Genomic DNA, 21,362 nt, shown 5'->3' with positions numbered 1-21,362 from the left:
GTCAGTGTGAACCAATCCTATATCCGCTCAGTGACCTTTCGTGACGGTATGCCGGTATGGAAGTAATGACGGCATCATGATCCCATCGCGTGTCGACGAATGCCAATTGTATTAAAATTTATGTACGAGTTCTTTTTCGGACAATTCCTATACATAATCTTCTTTAATGTCCCATTCGGCTCGGATAGTTCTTCCTTAACCCCACATTATCAACCCATTACTGTCCCACTGCTGGGCACGGGTCTCCTCTCATAATGACAAGGATTAGGCCATAACTGGCAAATTCGTAGACTTCACATACTTTTGAGATTTTTTTTTATAAATCTCTCAGGTATGCGCGTTTCCTGTCAATGTTTTCCTTTACCGTTAGCAAGTGATAATTAATTTATAATACGCACATAACTTTGAAAAATGAGGTGCGGGCCTGGGATTTGAACCTCGGACCCCTCGATCGAGAGGCCGAGTTTCTTAACCACTAGGCTATCACTGTTATACCCCACAATGCTGCTCAAATGCGGAGTTTTTAAATTAAACAAAAATGAAATATTTCATCAGCTCTTAAAATCCACTGCCTTATAAGGAGGATTTTTTCTGTATTACATTCGATTTTGCAAGTTCAAACTTAATCAATACGAAGTACAATAGCCAGTAATAATAAAAATATTGACAGCAACTCAGAATAACATTCCCAAGTAAAATGATCGTGTGACCCGTCTACCTGGAAACCGCAAAATATCTACCTACTCATCCGGTTATCCCTATATACAGGGTGAATCTCCATAAAGTGCACATATTGAAACAGGTAAAATTAAACCGCATTTTGTCGACAAAAAAAAATAAAAAAAATAATAAAAAAAATTTTTTTTGGGTTTTACGACCTTTTGAGGTTTTTTTTTTGGAATTGTGCACCTAAAGTAAATAAATCGCTATAACTTTTAAACTAAAAGAGTTATCATATTCAAACAAAAATTACAATGAATGCCAATTATAGGCCGTACTGATCCATGAAAAAAAAAAAACAAAAAAGTTTATCTTCCCAGAAAAAAATAGTCAGATTAGTGTGAAGAAAGCAATTTTTTTAGGTTAAATTTCAGTAATCGTGAATTTCCTCAAAATAATCTAGGCTTTTTATTTTATTTTTATTATTTAATGTAATTCTACGTCGTACTAGCTTTCAAACACTAAAAAAAGCATGCCTCTAACTTAAGTATAAAGTTTCCTACGAGCGCTTAAAGAAAGGCAGTTCTTAAGGGTGTTGGTAATAAATAACATTTTTAATACAACCTAGTGTTTTTTTTTTAATTATTAAAGATTTATTTTATTACTGTTTTATCACTTTAATATCGTCAAAAATAAGAAACTACCATGAATTTACCATTGAAACATATTTTTGATAGTTTCCTTTGTTTATATTTTGGACATCTAATTATGGGTCGGACTATACCAGTTTTATTGCACGTGCGCACGTGCGTCGCGTCTTTTTTGAAACGTTCCTAGCAAACTTTATACTTGAGTTAGAGGCGTGGTTTTTTTAGTGTTTGAAAGCTAATACGACGTAGAATTGCATTAAATAATAATAAAAAAATAAAATGCCTAGATTATTTTGAGGAAATTGATGATTACTGAAAATTTTACCTAAAAAAAGTGCTTTTTTGCACTAATCTGACATTTTTTACCTGGGAAGATGATTTTTTTTTGTTTTCTTTTTTCATGGATCAGTACGGCCTATCATTGGCAATCATTGTTATTTTTGTTTGAACCTAATAACCCTCTTAGTTTAAAAGTTATAGCGATTTATTTACTTCAGGTGCACAATTCCCAAAAAAAATTCAAAAGGTCGTAAAACCCAAAAAAAAAATTTTTTTAATTTTTTTTATATTTTTTTTGTCGACAAAATGCGGTTTAATTTTACCTGTTTCAATATGTGCACTTTATGGAGATTCACCCTGTATAGGTACCAGATGGCCTTAGACACTGCTTATTGTAAGTGAAACACTTACAAGGGAAATAAATGCTTAAGTAACTTGTAACAATATAAAGATTAGAGATGTAGTAACAGCTAAATCGATATTGATAAAACAAAAGTATAATAGAAAATGATTTTGCAAAAGTTTTCGATTTCAGCTTTAAAAAATGCTTACAAATAGAAACCAACAAATAAGATACGAGTAGTGTTTACAAATAAAATTAAAGTAAACAAGAATTTTAATAGCAAATTAATGTTAATGTAAAACATGTATAACATTAAACTTTATAGTATACGTAACTGGCCTCCAATACCACAGATTAAAAATGTAATAGGATCGAACTTCACGACATTGACATTTCACGTCACTTGTTTCTGTGGCGTTAGTTTTATATTTATTTATAATATTTTTAGTATTAATTATTATGTTTTAGTATCTACCTAAATACATTAGTGTAATATGGCAACGGATCCAAGCAAATACACTTGTCCACAAATATGTCCGACTACAGTTAAGCAGGATGATACAAAGACGTATTTGGAAGCGGGGATGACCAGGGTCAATGAGAATCCATTTGCATCGCCGTATATACCTGGTGTGATTAAACCACCAGAACCCAAGGTATACCCGCCAGATGCACCTCCGAGATACCTCCCTCAGCCGACAGATACAACGAGTGGTGATATTCTCGGCATGGGTCCAATAGGACCCTGGGCGTCAGGTCATTTAGACTGGAGCCCTCAAGCAGGAACTACTGGCGTTCGACCCGTCGTCGACAAATACTCCATCACCAGATATTCCACTGGCGAATGGAGGAAGAACAACGAATACACATTGACCCCTCGAGCCACGAACAAGGCTAGGGCTTTGGAAACTCAAATAAAGCAAGACATCGACAACGCTTTCAAAAATATGGATGCAAAACTGAGCGACACTAACAGAAACTTGGACAAACGAATAAAGGACTTGTCGTACTGGAAACAAGAAGTTGAGAAAACACTCCACGCGATCACAGAAGAAATAGACACGTTAGACCAGGACCGAGCGAGGTTGAAAGGAGCTTGTCGGATATTGATGATGCCTGAAGCCATTTCTAGAGAATGCTTAGAGTTACGCACGAATCGATACGAACCAGATTTGGTAAGAGACGAAGCTGAGCAAGAACTGGTGAAAGAAGTAGCAATTGTTGGAGAGATAAGAAGAGTCTTCATGGAAACGTTGGCTAAGGTTGAAAACCAAATGGCTATGAATAAAGCAGCCAAAATCAGCATGGAAGCTGACTGGAGCGACAAAATGCTCTCTTCAAGGTTGGATAAACAAAATTTAAGTTTATCCCCTCAATCAAATTTAATTTTGTGCCATCCAGGCGTAGCCCGCTGGCCGGAAAACGCAACAACTTTGGAGTATTGGAAGCATTTTTGTTCCGAAAGCATAAGAAACTGTGAAGAGGTTAGGAAGAAATCAGTTGAACTACGTGGCGATTTGATGACTAACATCATAAACGGGAGTCAGGATATGAAATTGCAGGCCGATAGGACGAATGCAGCGTTAGCTGAAACTGTTGCTGCTACTGAGGAGGTCTGTGATAAATTGGAAGAGACGTTAAGAGAAAACTTGCAAAAGACAGCTGATATAGAAAACTTGATTGATTACCTGAAAGATTCCTTGAGAAAAGTGGATGAGCGAGGGAAGCTGGTGATGACGCGGCTTCACACGAGGAACTACGATAGACCAGGAGTCGAGAACTGCAGAGACGAAGCCCAGTACGCGTTAATAGGAGAAGCGAAGTTTATAAAAGAAACAGCTGAGTCTCTTACAGATAAACTGAGACAGGCAGAGACTGTAAGATCTGAGTTAATGAAGTACAGAGGAGAGCTGGAAAAAGATATCGCCTGTAAAAGAAAGAGTTTGAATATAGATAAAGATAGATGTAGTAGAGTTCGCGCTCATATGCCGACGCCCGAAGAATTTGCTGGTGGTTAATGTTTCTATTTATTTGAACGAAATTAAATGAAATTGAGCGTTTAAAATAAATTTTATTTTATTTTTAAGCATGATATTTGCTTTCTATTCATCATAACATTGGATTTCTATCTCATATATTCGCAAAAACTTTAGTATCGCTTTTCAGAAAATTGCAATTTGTTAAATACACTAAGTAATTATCCTTACAAAAATATCAAAGAGTAAAAAATGGGTACGTTGCCCTCATAACAAAGGGCATTTTTGTATTGGTCCATAAATTTAAAATCATTTAACTACCTGCTTAGTTTCTTGACATAAGCTTTGTTTAATGCTTGCAAAATAAGCGTATTACAATAATCATCAATCATCATCATCATCAACCCATTAACGTCCCACTGCAGTGCACGGGTCTCCTCTCACAATGAGAAGGATTAGGCCATAGTCCACCGCGCTGGCCAAGTGCGTATTGGTAGACTTCACATACCTTTGAGATTTTTTTTTATAAATCTCTCAGGTATGCAGGTTTCCTCACGATGTTTTCCTTCACCGTTTAGCAAGTGATAATTATTTTTTAATACGCACATAAATTTGAAAAATCAGAGGTGCGTGCCTGGGGTTTGAACCTCGGACCCCTCGATCGAGAGGCCGAGTTTCTTAACCACTAGGCTATACATACTACATACATTACAATAATATTTACTGTTATTTATTAAAATTTGTAAAATTCATAAGTACTAAATACGAGCTTAATAACAATTGCCAATAATCACTTCTTATTTTAAAAGATAAACTTATTCCAGACAATTATCCTAAATTAGCTTACAACACTCTTGTTACACAGTAAAGTGGAGCAATGTCTCAATAGATATAATTTTCTTTAACACAATACTGATGGTAAGATAGAAATAGAATAGAATAGTAGACAGTGGTGGGAAACTGAGTGACCACTCACTTAAAAATACAAAGAGTTAGACCTCACGATTCTACGTACGATACGACTGGCTTACGACAGCGTTATTTACACAGTTTTTTATCTATTTGCGAAAATCAACTTATTAAGTAGGTACCTATTGACTTCATAGGCAAAGGTATGAGCCCTTTGTGGTTCGACTCCGGCGGCACCACCGCCACACCTATTTCTGCCTAATAACAGCAGTGTTAGGCGCTGCTGTGTTCCGTTTTAAATCCGTTTCCGTTTAGAAATTAATTATCACTTGCTTAAACGGTGAAGGAAAACATCGTGAGGAAACCTGCATACCTGAAAGATTTATAAAAAATCTTAAAGGTATGTGAAGTCTACCAATACGCACTTGGCCAGCGCGGTGGACTATGGCCTGATCCTTCTCATTCTGAGAGGCGACCCGTGCCCAGCAGTGGGACAATAATGGGTTGATGATGATGATGATGATGTGTTCCGTTTTGAAGGGTGTGGTAAGGGAGACAGACTTTTCCGAGGCGTTCCAGCTTAGTCCTTAGGGGTAGCGGCGCACCTATGGCCGACCTCAGGTAGGAATATCTAATCCTATCTAGGGTTGATTACAGATGTCCATGGGCGGCAGTAGCCACTTACCATCAGGTGGACTGCATGCTCGTCTGCTACTCCTGCTCCTATTATAAAAAAAAAGAAAAAAATAGTTATAATTATTTTACTTCGCTAGATACAATTTGTAAAATATACCGGCAGACTTAAGCATGAAGCGATCACCTTAGTCATGCAGATCAGCCTATGTGATTGGCTTCAGTTAAACCTCCTGTTTTATATAAAGTTGGTTACAAATGTCCATGGGCGACTATGACTACTTACCATATGGTGGATTTCATATTAATTTGCTAACTAAATATAATATCATGCAATAAATATTATGTTTTACGTTCCAATAAGTAATTTGTAACTGATTCCTTGCTTAAATTTAGAGTTTACTTCGGATCGGTTTATGTAAATAATCTAAAGTAAATTAACAATTTTGTTAAGCATATCAATTATAAACATCTGCAATTAATAAAACATTTTTCGAGGTTAGTCTAGCTTATTGAGGAAATCCGCATTAGCAAAATGTCGTATCGTAGTCTTAGTCGTCTCTCGTCACATAAAGTGCCTTTTGACTATTACTTACATTCACCTTACGTAACCAAACAAAAATCCCTTTCTCGTCAGTCTATTCGATACGTTTGATTAGTTTAAAAGCTCTCTGTCAGTATTACCCTTAAATTTACATCAAAGACAAAAAGTATTCCCGTATATCCTATAAGTTTAATGCGAATAAGCCTATCAGCGTATTCATATTTTTTTAGCCGCGGTGAATTCGCCATGGATACCACTCCTCGCATGAGCGATGGAGTGGTTATTCTGGACCTTCTCCGAAACCTTGTGTGGGGACTACGAGTACGCTCTCGCGTTCTTCCCGGTGACGTCCCTTTGACCCCCTTTTCGTGGGATGGAGCTGGAGCTTCTTCCCATTCCCTCATGGCATACGGGAACATCGCATGCGCATGAGGCCTTATTTCAGCGACGGAGGACAACCCCGAATCTCCGATTGGCGTATTTATCGTAATACAGCCGCACATACATAAGTTATGATATGAGTGTCAGGTCCGAAAAAAAATTGAATTTTGTCTGACATGGCCCGAGTCTGATACGTTCAATTACAGAAGTGTTATACAAAATATATTAGATATACACTATAATATTAGATATTGTCTGAAATAAATGATTAAATAAATAAATAAATGGGGCCACTAGCGTTCACCCATCCAACTCAACCGCCTGACGTTGCTTAACTTTGTAGATCTTACGATTACTGTTTAACAAGGCGCTAATCCGCGCATCTGCAATTTAGTTCGCACATTCTAATCTTGACATATCTACAGTCAGCTTCAGAAGTAAATGAGCAGATTTAAAAAATACCAATACACCCAAGCGTTAATAAGTAGCCAAGTTAGTTAGCATTATAACAGTATATAAACACTCGCGCGGTCAAAAGTAGCTGAACACCGATAAGTGCGAAAATTGTTAATAAAAATATCATAAGCTATTTTTGCACATATCGGTGTTTATAGGAATTTTTGAAATCTTCATCTGCTTATCTACTTTTGAAACTGACTGTACATATCCTACGTGATGATCCAATGACTTGGTCACGTACTAACACACAGTCCGATGATTGCTTGGCGTGCGTTGCTAGTTATCACTGATTCAATATAATTTCACACGTAAACTTTGATGTACTTACTTACAATCGTGCTAACAACATTATACGAGGCTGTATTGTTTTTTATAATTTTAAAATATGTTGGCATTTTAAAATATGTTATTTCTATGTGATCTACTTAAGCATGCAATCCATCTGATGGTAAATGGTTACTGCCACTCGTAACTCTGTAAACAATCCCAGATAAGATTAAATTTCTCCCTGAGATATTGGCCTCAGGTGCGTTGCTACCCCTGATGACCAAGTTGAAACACTTCGTATAAGTAAGTCTCCCTTGCCCTACCCTTAAAAAGGAGCACAGCAGCACTTAACTCTGTTGTTTTAGACAAGTCATTTATTTATTATTTATTTATTTAGTCAATTAGTACAGATTACTCCAATAACACTAATGAACAATAATTGAATAAAATTACAATTTGAATAATTAACATAAAAACATTAAAATAATAATAATAATAAAAACTGTTCGTGATATTCAAAACCAAGATAATAATAATTAAAACAATGTCCATGAGAAAACAAAGAAAGAAAGGGTAAGTACAGTAACATAGAATAGAAAAATCGATAAATAATATACAGTAAATGTCCAAATTAAACCTATTAAACCAAATTCCAAATTCCACAAAAATTAACGTGACAGTGGTGCCGCCAGAGTCGAGCCGCTAAGGGTTCTACCATTCAAAATACGACTACGTCATAAATACCGGCAGTAGTGTCTTCACACTCGAAGAAGTTCACTTAAAGCATACATTTACAACCTCAAGAACCTTATAAAACAATGCAAGGCCTAGTAACAATGTATCGTTCCCACAGAACGTTTTTATGTTGCCTCCAAAACGGTTGTTTGGATTCCCATTGTCTTCACACCAGTTAATGACTTGCATTCATTACTTGTTGCCTACGTAGTGCATTCAACTTGCGAAATTAATATAGTATGTAACTATCGAAATAATACGAGTTTTAACTCCTAAGTAATTTCAATGGTACTATATGGAAATCTACATAATACATACTAATTTTATGTGGTTGAGTACGTTATTTTAATTATACTTTTTTGTTTTTGTGAATACCAAATTGTTCTTACGTAAAAACATTGTTATTGTTTTATAAAACTTCTTTCTTAATACTTTCTTCTATCGGATTATACTTCTCGACTAGAAATGTTAAAAAAATTAAAATGAAAAAAATCAAAACAAATTGTAATAGGCCAATATTTAACCACCATCTCACATAATGAAACCAATCATAAGGGTCCACGCAGGTCCACGTGACTTTCTTAAAACGCTATTTGAGAGATACTTTAAATATACAGTGATTTCCAAACTTATTTGAACCCCTAATTCCCTAATTATAATAGTCGTCTGCTGCTACGCAATAGAAATATCACATCCGTGACCAATCTATGACCGATCCGGTAGAACTCCAATCCGGAATTGATTACAGATGTCAGTGTATAGTGACCACTCACCATCGGGTGAATTTCATGCTAGTGTGCTACTTTTTATATAAAAAAGTACAGAGAAATCTACCATCTTAAAGTAACAACTCTTATCTACAAATCACTGTAAACAGAAGCATTTAAATTAGAATTATTACGCTGTCACTTGAGTGACGTAGAATGGCGTTTCCGGGTACGGCGGTGGAACCGGATATTGAAGATTGCGTAATTCTCACGCCTAATGGTATTATAATACGGCTAATTTGCTGATTGTGTAATCTCCAACCAGTTATTTTTTGGATCAAGGGTATTTTTATGGTTTAAATTAATAGCGAATATATGTTTATACGTTTACCGTATTTATTAATGTGCATTTTTTTTGTGTGTATAATATTATTGGTCACGGGCGTCACGGCACACATATTATCCTTATAGATAAATCACATAATATAACTACAAGATTTTAATAAAAATAAAATAAAAATAGATTATTATTACTTTCAAATGGAGTCTACCAAACAGGTGGCAAGGGCCCCTGTACTGGGTTAATGACAGTTTATAATTATAAATGACTATAAATAAATATTAAAAATATATATTAAATGTTGAGAACCTCTTTCGAAACACTGTAATTGCATTTTTAAAGACATACGTGTTTTTAAGTCTTTCCACACAAGTGCAATGCTCGAGATAGATTAAAATCAGTTAACAAAGACATTCGCGGGCTATTAGCGGTCGTGCTTATGTTCCATGAGCTCATCTCACACGGCTCGTGTCACGCTTCACACGTGTGGGAAGCTGTGTATGGGAATTTACTTGTTTTTTATTATCACGAACGGTATATGATAGGCTGTTGTTTCTCAACCAACACGATGCGACCCCCTAAAAATGTTAAAAGGTATGACGTCACTTTAGACTAAAAATATGGGTCCCCAAAGCTCAAAGTTCAGAGGTGACAATTTGTAGTAAAATATTTTTTTATCTTTTATTTCAATGTGATAGAAGTCTTTATGACTTATTACCACATCTATGTCTGTCTAATAACAGTAGTGTTAAGAGCTGATTTATTCCGATGTGAAGGATGTAGTAATTGTAGCTAGCCCTCAGGGGTAGCAACGCTAATGTGACCAACCTCAGATAGAACTCTTATCTTATCTATGATAGATTAACGTAGGTAGTAGGTACGAGTGGTACGACCAAAGGGGTGGCAGTAGCTTACCACCAGGTGGATGCATTCTCGTTCTAACAACAAAAGTATAAAAAAGACGCCACGATATAAAGTGGGAAGTAACTATAGGCTTTATTAACTAACGGGAAATCATTAATGACTCTGATAATAGTGTCAAAGACCATTAATATTCATGGGAACAGTGATTGAAAGAACGCCGTTACTTTTGTCTAGAGGATAAAAATACTGAGATACAAATGAACTAGTTAATTAACAGCTAACCGTTATGACAGCTATTGTCATGTGTACTTATGGGAAAAGATTGTGAAGACATAAAGCCATATTATTATCCCAAGGTATTAATACATTTTACTTCTATGAAATCGAAGAGATAGATAGTAATAGTGGAATTTTTATATTATGTTGAAATCCAAAAAACATGGTTTATAGAGGGCCTGAAGTTTAAAAAAGCTTGTGTGTTTACAAAATATACAATGCTATTATGCAAAAAAATATACTTCTTTGGCATAGTTGTTTATAATGTATTTAAACAAATCTTCGTAATCATTAAATAAAAGTAAATACTATATAGACTGTGTTACAAAGGCACGCGCTAAAAATACACTCTGAGCTCTTTCTTCAAATACGTCAAAAGAAATTAAAGAAATATAACTTCTGGCCGTGAATCAAAAAATCAAAGTATTTTATCCAAAGAAACTTTGCAAATTATTTTGAAAGTTCACTAGCACTTCGGAATATGTTTCGTTATGGAGAAAAATCAGTGATAGAAAGTCATAACACAAATCTTTCCTTTAAAGTTTCTTACATTATGACAACTTACACTAATGTTTTTTTCAGAAAATTCCCATAAATCAAGTCTCGGACAGCATGCGCCTGACGCATTACAATACTGTCTCCAGAACCTCAAATTTTGACATCTTCTCTACTAATCTTAAGAAGATCAGGTGTACTACATTGCATTACGATTGTAACACTTCATTGTAACTATATAGACATTATTGTGTTTCTTCAATTCAATTTGCTTTTTTTCTTTTATGTTTCTTTTTTTTTCATTAACTTCGCCGCCGACTTCAGTAGTCTACGCCTATAATTATAGTGGCATTAAGCTAGCCCCTTATGTGTTTTGTTGTACCTTAAATTTATAAATGTACATTATGTTGGTGTTCAATAAATAAATAAATAATTAAATAAATAAATGTAACATGTGAAGATCTACTTCAGACCAAACAATATCCCATTACACATTCAAATCATAACTTGTTTTATTACACGCCTTTTCACACAGCGTGTGTTTAATAAACTGTTCAAACGTTCCGTGAGATTCCTGAAAAAACAAACTGTTCAGATAGTTCTTATTAAATAACACGAACAATCAACTATTACCTTATTACCGGAAGAATTCGCTTAAAATGACAGATCGTCAAAGAAAATAGTCAATTACGTGAAAGTTACTTCCGCGTAGTGCGGTTCGAGGAAGTTAACAATCTGTTCAAGCTTAGCCAGCGTTTCTCTTTCTGTTTCATTTGCAAATTCAGTTTTTGTATAGAATTCTTACGTAATTTTTGTAATTAGTAGGCAGTATATAGGCTCTTACATCGCTTCTTCACTAAAGCACGAAGTGGTGGTATCTTGGTTATTTAATTTTATAATTATATTACTTAGTTATTTACTTATGACCTTACAAATAATTCTATCGAAAATATATACTTTCATATCATCTTTATTTACGCAATAAACGTTCAAGATAATACTTCAAATTATAGTAATAGCATTATGGTAATAGTCACTAAACGTAGACGTCCCATATCAACTTGAAATATACTTTTAGTTTTACCTGAAATCGGTCATACTCATGTGAACTAAGATGGAACTTTTCGTGTTGAATCTCTTACGACATCTATGACACCAAATGCTGTTATAATACAGAAATGCATAGCTACGACGGTAGTACCTTCATTGTCGAGGCACGAAGGGTTCAGTCAGCTTCTTATTAATTAATTACACATACATGAGACGTTGTAATTGCTCAACTACCTGTACTTAACAATCTTAATTATACTTCCATGGCACGCAATTGTTAACTATGGTAGGATTCGGGTAAGAAGGTGCTATTTGAATTACATCACAGGCGTCCAAAGGTGGCAACACCACACAGGTGGCATTACCACTCAGATCAGAAGAATTGTCACAGATTTCACAGAAGAGAATTTTATGTCTTACATTTAAATAAAATTAGTTTCCTGGTTTTTATATAAACAATTGTATCCGTACAATTGTATCTATCCATATAATTGTATCAATTTTAAAATATGGCATACTAATACCGGAGTGTTATTTCAAATCCTTATTACTGCAACATCGGCCGGTAATTTTTTGCCACTGTCAGGGAAAGGAAATTAAACACTGTTTTCCTTTCAATACCACCGTTACATCCATTTCTGAGTATTTGTAGAATCCATTTTTTACCGCGGTATTAAAAGTTTACCTGAATCGTCTCAAAAGGTTTTATCGCTGTTTTTTGATGAGAGGGATGTAATCGTAGCTGGAGGCTTTAAACGTGACTTAAAGAGTAAAAATAATAAGACAAGAATATAGTAAAAATATTTCACTTCTTCAGTACAGTTATAAAAATTGTGTCGTCTACACGTACGAGAAACACTTGACAAACATTGAAATAAGTATAATGAGTAGGCATAACATTATTAAATGTTTAAAAAGTATTTTTTATTAACATACAGAAATGCGTTAAATAATATAGTAATTTAATTTAATGAGTACAAAAACACCAAATGTTTTTAAAATATCATAAAATAATATTCTATTAAATATTATTACGCCTAATATATTTGGGAAGTAAATAATAGATATTACAATATAGTGTATTGTGGCTTAGTCTAAATATATATAGCTCAAAGGTGACTGACTGACGTAGTGATCTATCAACGCACAGCCCAAACCACTGGACGGATCGGGCTGAAATTTGGCATGCAAGTAGATGTTATGACGTAGGTATCCGCTAAGAAAGAATTTTGATCAATTCTACCCCCAAGGGGATAAAATAGGGGATGAAAATATTACTTTGATACGCGAGCGAAGCCGCGGGCAAAAGTTCGTTTAATATAAATACACCGTGGAAGCTGTAGGGGTAATGATGATATACTGCATGGTTTAAAATATATACCATCATACATATTTGTAGCGGATTGTTGCGAAGTAGTTTTAATCTTAACTTAATAGCATGGATTTCCGCAAAGTAACGCCTGATACAATTAACTATCTAATGATGATATGTTAATTTGACTCTTTAGGGGGTCAAAGCCCTAAAGGTTGAGAAACAGTGTTATAGAGAAAGGAAAACCCAGTGAAATGGAACCGCCAACTGACCAGTTTTCCCTTTAATACTCAGAGAAATTGTAATTATGAAGGCTTTCAAGCCGAGATAGAAAACTGCTGGCGAATGGATACCACTGAGCGGATAATTTATTTAAATAGTTTAAGTTATTTAAATTGCTTGTTAAATTATTACTGACATTACAATTTGTTACTTTTTGTGCTTTTTATAAATGATACTGACAATTTAGTAATTTACGTAATGGGTAAAATGCTTACAACAAAGAAATTAAATAATGATCACTAGTAAGTTTGTAGTTGACTGTTTTTGGCTATTACGGACTGACTGACACTCACAGCTTTATGTGATGATTTTACAAGCATGAAATTGTTATGTAGGTAACACTAAAATGATTTTTGAAAAATAACTTATGCGGCTAAAGTATAAATCGACGGAATTACAAGTATTTTTGAAAGAAGATTATTAAAAAAATTATTAGATCTGGATAGCATTTAAGTATCGCAAACTTTCTCAAAACGACTATATTTTCAGCCAAATTTAAACCATTTTCATTTTTATTGAAACGGATTTAACTTTCGCGTCCTAGTCCGCGTAAAACTTCTAGTTCGCTCTGAATATAGAAATGAATCGCGTCGCCATAGCAAATTGTATGATTACCTGCTCGCAAGAACTTCAGAGTGGACACAGCCACATCGTCCCGACATTTATGCCACTTCTTTACTTATTACAATACAATAAGTACAACAGGCTAAATTTTATTAAACTGTTGTTTTATTTATTTCCAGCGGTGTGTATGGTGGCGGGAGTGGCGGTATACCCTGCGGGCTGGAGCGAGACGGCCGTGCAGGAGACATGCGGGCCCACGGCCGACCAGTACAATATAGGTACATTATATAAACTTAAATATATTTATCATATAACTTATGTTGAAGATGGTAGGATACTTCGTGGTTCCAAAGAGGTAGTATAGCTAAAATATAGAAGCAACGTTAAGCTTGTACGATCTGGAGTTTATTATACTGACGGGGATAGCTTGCTAGTTTGCTATTTCATTTTCATTAAAAAGCTGTTTGCTGTAGTTTTAAGGATTTGGAAGATTTTTGTTACAGACGAGATGGACTGTATCACCTGATAGTAGGTGACTACTGCCACCCATGGACATCTGTAATCATCCCCAGATAAAATTATATTCCTACCTGAGATCGACGATAAATGCACCGCTACCCATGAGGACTATGCTGATTAGCGATGGGCGATTGTTCTAAAAAAAACAATCGAATAAATCGACAATCGACGGAATCAACAATCGATTGTCGATTTATTCGTAGTAACAAAAAAACAATCGAATAACAATCGACGTTCGAATAACAATCGACGTTCGAATAACAATCGACGTACGAATAACAATCGACGTTCGAATAACAATCGACGTACGAATAACAATCGACGTTCGAATAAAAATCGACGTACGAATAACAATCGACGTACGAATAACAATCGACGTACGAATAACAATCGACGTTCGAATAAAAATCGACGTACGAATAACAATCGACGTACGAATAACAATCGACGTTCGAATAAAAATCGACCTTGAAATAACAATCGACGTACGAATAAAAATCGGCCTTGGAATAACAATCGACGACCGAATACAAATTATATCGCGCGGCCACATACGTGTGCTCAGGACAATGTGCAGGTGCGTCGTGTTGCAAAGCTATCGTCACTTGCCACTGGTTGGAAAATGTAAAGTATTGTATTACATTTTAGTCAATTGTATATATTGTTGAGAAATAATTATACCATAAATCATTTTGTATCAAATACTATGGAGTATCATCGATAATCCAGATGTCGTAGTCATCCCCTAAGTTCGTTTCATGACAACGTTTTCAAAAAGAGGTCATCTGAAAAATATAATATACGTCTTCATGGCGCATATTATAGAAAAAGATTATCAGAAAATATAAAATATGTCTTTTTAGCGTATATTATAGATGAAAGATATCACAAAAAATTATGTACTCATAGTTACATTAAAATTAATTGGTGAAATACTATATCTTTGAAGAAAAATAATGTTAACAACGCGAGTAGGGTGTGAGAGTGTGTGGCCACGAGGCGCAGTGAGCAGTGCAAGAAGCAAGGTGTGGACGCACCATTAAATAACGGAATGCAACGAAGCAGCGGAAGGGTGCACGACGCACGTGCGCTTCCCCCACCAAATATATAAGACTGACTCAGATTTCTTAAACACAGAAATTAGGGGCTCCTCTCTGCTAGTAGCTTTGTGTATACTAAATAAAATTGACCAACAACCAAATAGCTTCGATAGTTGCATTTTTACGTAACAATCGCGTATCGCTTGACTGCGCTGTTACTAGTTTTGCGTGTACTAAACAATCGAGCAACAATCGAACAATCGACGAACAATCGAACAATCGACCAACAATCGAACTATCGAACAATCGAACAATCGACGAACAATCGAACTATCGAACAATCGAACAATCGACGAACAATCGAACAATCGACGAACAATCGAACAATCGACCAACAATCGAACAATTTCGATTGTTCGATAGTTATTCGAATACAATCGAAGAATTTCGATAGTTATTCGAATACAATTGAATACAATAACAATCGAATAATTCGATTGTTTTTAGTAACAATCGCGCATCGCTAATGCTGATACATCTCGGAAAAGTACGTCTCTCTTACCACACCTTTAAAATCAAAACACAGCAGCACTTTACACTGCTGTTTTAGATAGGATTAGGTGTGTCGATGTCGCCGAAGTCGAACCACAAAGAACTACAAAACTGTAACTCTGTTGTAACACCCTTCAAACCAGAACACAGCAGCGCTGAACACCGCCATTATTAAATCGCCAGAAATAGATGTAACAATGGTGTCTGAGACCCCAAACAACAAAATGGTCTACGTCTACCACCTTTAACCTATACCTTACCTTTTCCAGGGCGCTGCCACATCCGCTGGGCGTACCTACTAGCGGTGATAGGTTGCCTGGACGCAGCGGTGCTGGCTGCGCTCGCCTTCATCCTCGCCACGCGCCACGTCCGACTGCAACCCGACACCGCGTACCCACCACCCTCGCTCTACAAAGGTAATTTCATCAGAGACTGACACGATTATCATAATCAATATGATTATCATCACTTCATCAAATAATATTTTGTGAGATTGGACGATTGTCATCAACATCGAAAACTCGATCTATCCGCAAACTAAGGACGTTCTAAGTGTTAAAATAAAATCAAATTTAATTGAGGAGTCAACCTTATTTTGTTTTATGCCTGTTCAATATTGCTCTATCCTGATTTGAGTGTCATCAGAAGATCAAGATGTTATATTTGGGAAGTGGAGCTACCCGCTTTAGCTAGCCTGAAAATGAAGATGACCTCGTGACAATTTATTTGTTAGCCAAATCAATTACATAGCTGCGTACGTAAGGTCACTAAGGTCAGCTATATAGAATGAGCCTTTTTAAGGCAAATTTGGGTTATTAGGGTTCCGTATCCAAAGGATAAAAACAAAACCATTTTACTAAGCCTCCGCAGTTCATTTCTTGTGAACCCTTGAAATTTTTACAAGGTAGGCATGTTGATCCGCGATTAAAATAAACCAGAGACCTCGAGAGGAACCACGGAATATAATCTGTCCTACTGTTGCTACTAATACTATAAGTAGTTAATGGAATTCCTAACACGAACAATTACGCAGCGTGTCATAAGCGTCGTAAATAAAGCCTTTCCGCACTGATTCCGTCAGTATAAAGTTATAGAGTAGCTACATGTTGATAGAAGGTCCATCTCTAACTCAGTTTAGTGTTGCCTCAGATAATAGGTAAACTCTGTAAATATTAGGATAACAGTGTGTTTATTAATTATTGATTATCTATTTATATAACTTTTGCCAATCAAAAATGGTCGTCATTTGTCAATTTTTTTTATAAGACATTATCATTAGATCTTTGGTAGCTAAAATTCGATCGATTGATTATTAATACTTTGCATTTTTTTAATTGTAGTGTGGAACGTCCTTATTATTTTTGGTGATATTTTAGACTTTTTGGCACAAAATATTTTTATATAATCTACGATATAAAGTCCTATAGAGACATACGAATTCTTTTCCGTCTTGTATTGTCTACGTTATGGGTGAACAAACTCATTATCAATTAATTTTTATGTTAATTAAATTACCTAGGAATATCTTAATTTAAGATCTTGTCGGTATAGCAAGTTAGCAACATTTATTTGTACAATTATTTATTTTTGTTTGTTTTTTTCTTTTTTGTTATGCTGTACGATTATTTAAAAAAATATATAATAAGATTTATCTTCCTAACAGTGATCTACCTAAGCATAATATCATGTCGTAAAATATCCGGTTCAAAAATATTATTTAAAATACAATTATAACTATTTTTTAAGTTATTTGTAATAGTCGATTAAAATATAATGTTAACACAAGTTTTACAATAAAAGTTAAATATAGAAATGAACGTCTAATATAAAACTACTCTATGAGGCATCCATACACCACAAATCAGGGAAAGTGAAAGTTCAAACCATATCAATAAGTTATCCATTATTTATACGACATACATGTATATTCACGCAATTACCTACTGTATAATATTATCGTAGGCATGAAAGAAATTTTATTTTAAAAGAAACATGAATTTATAGTACCTACTTAATAAAACTCGTGATAGATTGTAAAGGTACTATTGTCACGCTTATTTCTAACTTATACAGTGATAGTGCTGCTGTGTTCTGGTTTGAAGGGTGTGGTAAGGGTGATACTCGTACTTATACGAGGCTTTCTAACTTAGCCTTTAATAGTAGAGACGCATTTATGGCCGACTTTAGGCATAGGTACATTAATATAGAAGTTGCAAACGTGAAAACAAACAAATGCACAACAAATATGTTACAGACTCACAAAGTTAAGATCAAAATTTTAAAATAAAGGCATAAAAAAATGGTAATTCGCTACTGCCGTCCATTAACATCTTTAATCAATCCCTGATACGAATGGAGAATCCATTCGTACCTGAGGTCGGTCTCAAATGCATTGCAAAAAACCAACTTTGAACGCCTCGAAAAAGAAAGTCCCCGTTATCACTTCCTTTAAACCAGAATACAGCAGCACTTAACACTGCTGTTATGAGGCAGAAATAGATGTGGCGGTGATGTCGGAGTCGAACTACAAAAGGCTCTACCATTTTAAGTATATGCAGGATGTTGTAATGTCCATGGGCAATGACCACTTACCATCCAGTGCACCACTTACCTATTTTAATACGCTTTTATTAGCTTCAGACGTATGTATGTTAGTATGTAACGGAATCTTTGAACATGATTTTTTATTTTAAAATTTCGTAAAAAAACACATTTATACGAATGTTACAGTCGTTTTTGAGTGCGGTAAATGTTTTTGCAAACCTGTTACTTACGATGACGCATAACTTGAAATACTCGTTTTCAAGATTTAGAATTGCTTCACAATTCGCAAGAAGTGACATACATTTGTATTAACTAAATCTCATGTGAACACGTTCTTCAACTTTACTGTCCCACTGCTGGGCACGAGTCTCTTCGTAAAGTGAGATTTATTTAGCCAATAGCCCACTGTGCCGGCTAAGTGCCTTTGGTATCCATTTACAATTGAGAATTTACAAAGAACTCTTAACCATGCGATATATTAGCGATAGGTATCGGAAAAATCCCCATTTTTTTATTTTACGCATAAGTATATTTAATCTGTAACTATGCATTTTATGGCTGAAAGTTCTCCCAGCCCTCATAAAAATTCTATCGTTTCGTTAAAGACTTAAAAAAACAATCAACAACCAGACATTAAATCAGTACATAAGCTAATAAAGAGATTTTTTACTACATCAATAATATTATGGTACTATATCAATATGAGTTTAGAAAATAGCGTCTTAGGTGAAAGGCTCATAATAAATATTTAATTAATTAAAACCATTGATATTTTATTACCATCTATGCTTAAAGCTATAAAGTGCTATAAAATTATGTATTATGTAGATACTTACGGAGAACATGTAAAAGTTATGTGGCGATTAATCTTCATACTTAGTTTTAGTTGTCTATTTGTAACGAGATTAACTTATGACGGATAAATATGAAACATTCACATAACCTGAGCTTTAATAAATTAAAAACAGTTTCTTTAGCTTATTAATTCACAAAAAATACATTCCATAAACGATTCCTAAAATCAATTAAATCGAAATAAGGTAATCAATATTCTCCAATAGAAAAAATCTTAGGCTGTTTAATGAGGACGATTGTTATTTTTAAATGCATGACAATTTCTTCGCTAAACCAATTTCAGTGTACCTATATAAATAGATCTAGATAAATATCTTCGTACACAGTCTTAAGGTCTAAATTTACATAGAAGATTACCTTATCCATGTCAAACGGATATTAAACAATTTAGAATGATTCTAGACCTTATAACTAACGAAGACAGTCGACATTTACAATTAAAATGTCAACAATTTGTGACATATGCGTAATAAAGTTTAATTCCGTAACATAAGGTTGATTTTCAAGTGTAAGTTTGTCAGCAAACGAGTTGTAAATATGCGAAGATTGACACACTTTGTGCATGCCTGAGACTCTGCCTTATCAACATTCTACGAAAAGTACCGATATAATCCTGTAATGCGTAGAATTTGTCTTATTACGGATATGTTTTTAAACATTTACTTTCTTATACTTAATAGAAAGTTAGATTGGATCATTTATTTAAAAAAGAAGTTACTTTATTTATACTATAAAAATAATTCAATTCGAAATACATGTATGCAATATTATTCTTTATTAAGTATGCTTAGCGGTATATGTTCTATACACAAAATTAAAGTTGTGGATTTTAAAAACATGTCTATTAAAAAAAACGTTTACTTTTCGCTTTTAAATATTAATTAAAACATAGCAGTATAGTTTACTAAGTTATTGACTAGATTACATATTTCTTTTCCAGGTGAAGTAAATAACGCCTACGTGAACGACGCGACATCTGTGTCCGGATCCCGCAAGTCCCTCGCATTACAACCAGTCCTCATCATGCACCCCCATGCGCCCGTCGATATGGACACATACTCGCACTACTCTGGAAGAACGGCGCGCTCGAAACACGGCATCTATGCGAACACCATGCATAACTATCAACTATAATTGACGACGTATTGCCACTCGGTAACAGATGGCGCTGTTTCCAATATAACGTTATTAGTTCTTTCTATTCGTTAACAGATGGCAGTGTTCCAATACAGCGTTATTAATTCCTCATTCCTTAACAGATGGCAGTGTTTCCAATATAGCGTTATCAATTCTTACAACTAAACGACAGATGATGTTTTATCCGATATATTTTTGGAACTTTTATTACTGCAATTGGGATCAAATATTGCGAAAAAATATATTTTGAAATAATATGAATAGCTACTATGAACAATTTTGGATTAATAATATTTGTCGTAGATATTTACACCTAAGAGATATTTTTAGAAAATATACTTATTTAACATGTAAGCAGTTTACCTGATTTAACTTTAATTGTAAAGTATCCACTAATTATTGTGTAGACTAGTGTAAATATGGTAGAGAGTATATAAGCGAAAGTTGTATTTTATAAAATTCGTCCATTAATTATAAGATTGCAACGATTGTACAACGATATTATTGTGCCTTGAAATATTTTTGTTAAATAAAGATTTTTGTAGTAAAATTGTCTCTTTATTTAATTTTAAGTGTAGGTAACTTTGTGAAACTAATTTTATCATCTATTCCGACTGCATTGCTAATAAAAAAGTTATAGTTATATATTAGTTACTTATTTAGAAAGTTATTTATAAAAAAGTTATTTTGAAACACCTAATGTAGACTTGATGTGACTGTAGGGTGACTCCACTAGTACTGAAAACATCTGTCACTACCACTAGACATCTGTAACCAACTCTATATAGAGCAGCTTCTAGATGCAGGCGATCACAAATGCTTTGCCACTAAGAACTAAAATGGTCTTACAAAGACCTCACCATCTGAAGATGAGCAAAGCTTTGGCAGGTTGTTTTCTCTAAAGATGAAATATTCCTTATATCCTTGCCTTTCATTACTTTAGATCACAACACAACAATTGTACACAAATTAACATTATAATTCATGCA

At 34.6% G+C, this 21,362-nt stretch overlaps 2 protein-coding genes across 2 annotated transcripts in view; both read left to right on the top strand.

The window, feature by feature from the left end:
• Positions 1-20,923, top strand: part of Tmhs (Tetraspan membrane protein in hair cell stereocilia) — a 32,850-nt gene extending 11,927 nt beyond the window's left edge. Inside the window, exons 2-4 of the mRNA XM_073090253.1 lie at positions 13,906-14,004; positions 16,107-16,253; positions 20,177-20,923. Coding sequence (XP_072946354.1) covers positions 13,906-14,004; positions 16,107-16,253; positions 20,177-20,370 — 440 coding nt within the window. The 3' untranslated portion in view covers positions 20,371-20,923. The remainder of the gene's footprint in view (positions 1-13,905; positions 14,005-16,106; positions 16,254-20,176) is intronic.
• Positions 2,303-4,012, top strand: Tektin-A (testis specific tektin). Its single transcript, XM_073090303.1, has one exon. It carries the CDS (start codon positions 2,427-2,429, stop codon positions 3,948-3,950), a length of 1,524 nt encoding a protein of 507 aa, XP_072946404.1. The 5' UTR covers positions 2,303-2,426; the 3' UTR covers positions 3,951-4,012.
• Positions 20,924-21,362: the final 439 nt, after the last annotated feature.

This window comes from Epargyreus clarus, unplaced genomic scaffold (genome assembly GCF_041222505.1).
Source record: "Epargyreus clarus isolate Ecla_fem2 unplaced genomic scaffold, WU_Ecla_fem_2.2 ptg000032l, whole genome shotgun sequence".
NCBI lineage: Eukaryota > Metazoa > Arthropoda > Insecta > Lepidoptera > Hesperiidae > Epargyreus > Epargyreus clarus.
The sequence above is the reverse complement of the archived record's forward strand: the minus strand, read 5'-3'. Positions and strand labels throughout refer to the sequence as shown.

Excerpts from the sequence above, each read along its gene's own strand:
- Tektin-A (XM_073090303.1), top strand. The coding sequence starts at position 2,427 with ATGGCAACGGATCCAAGCAAATACACTTGTCCACAAATATGTCCGACT.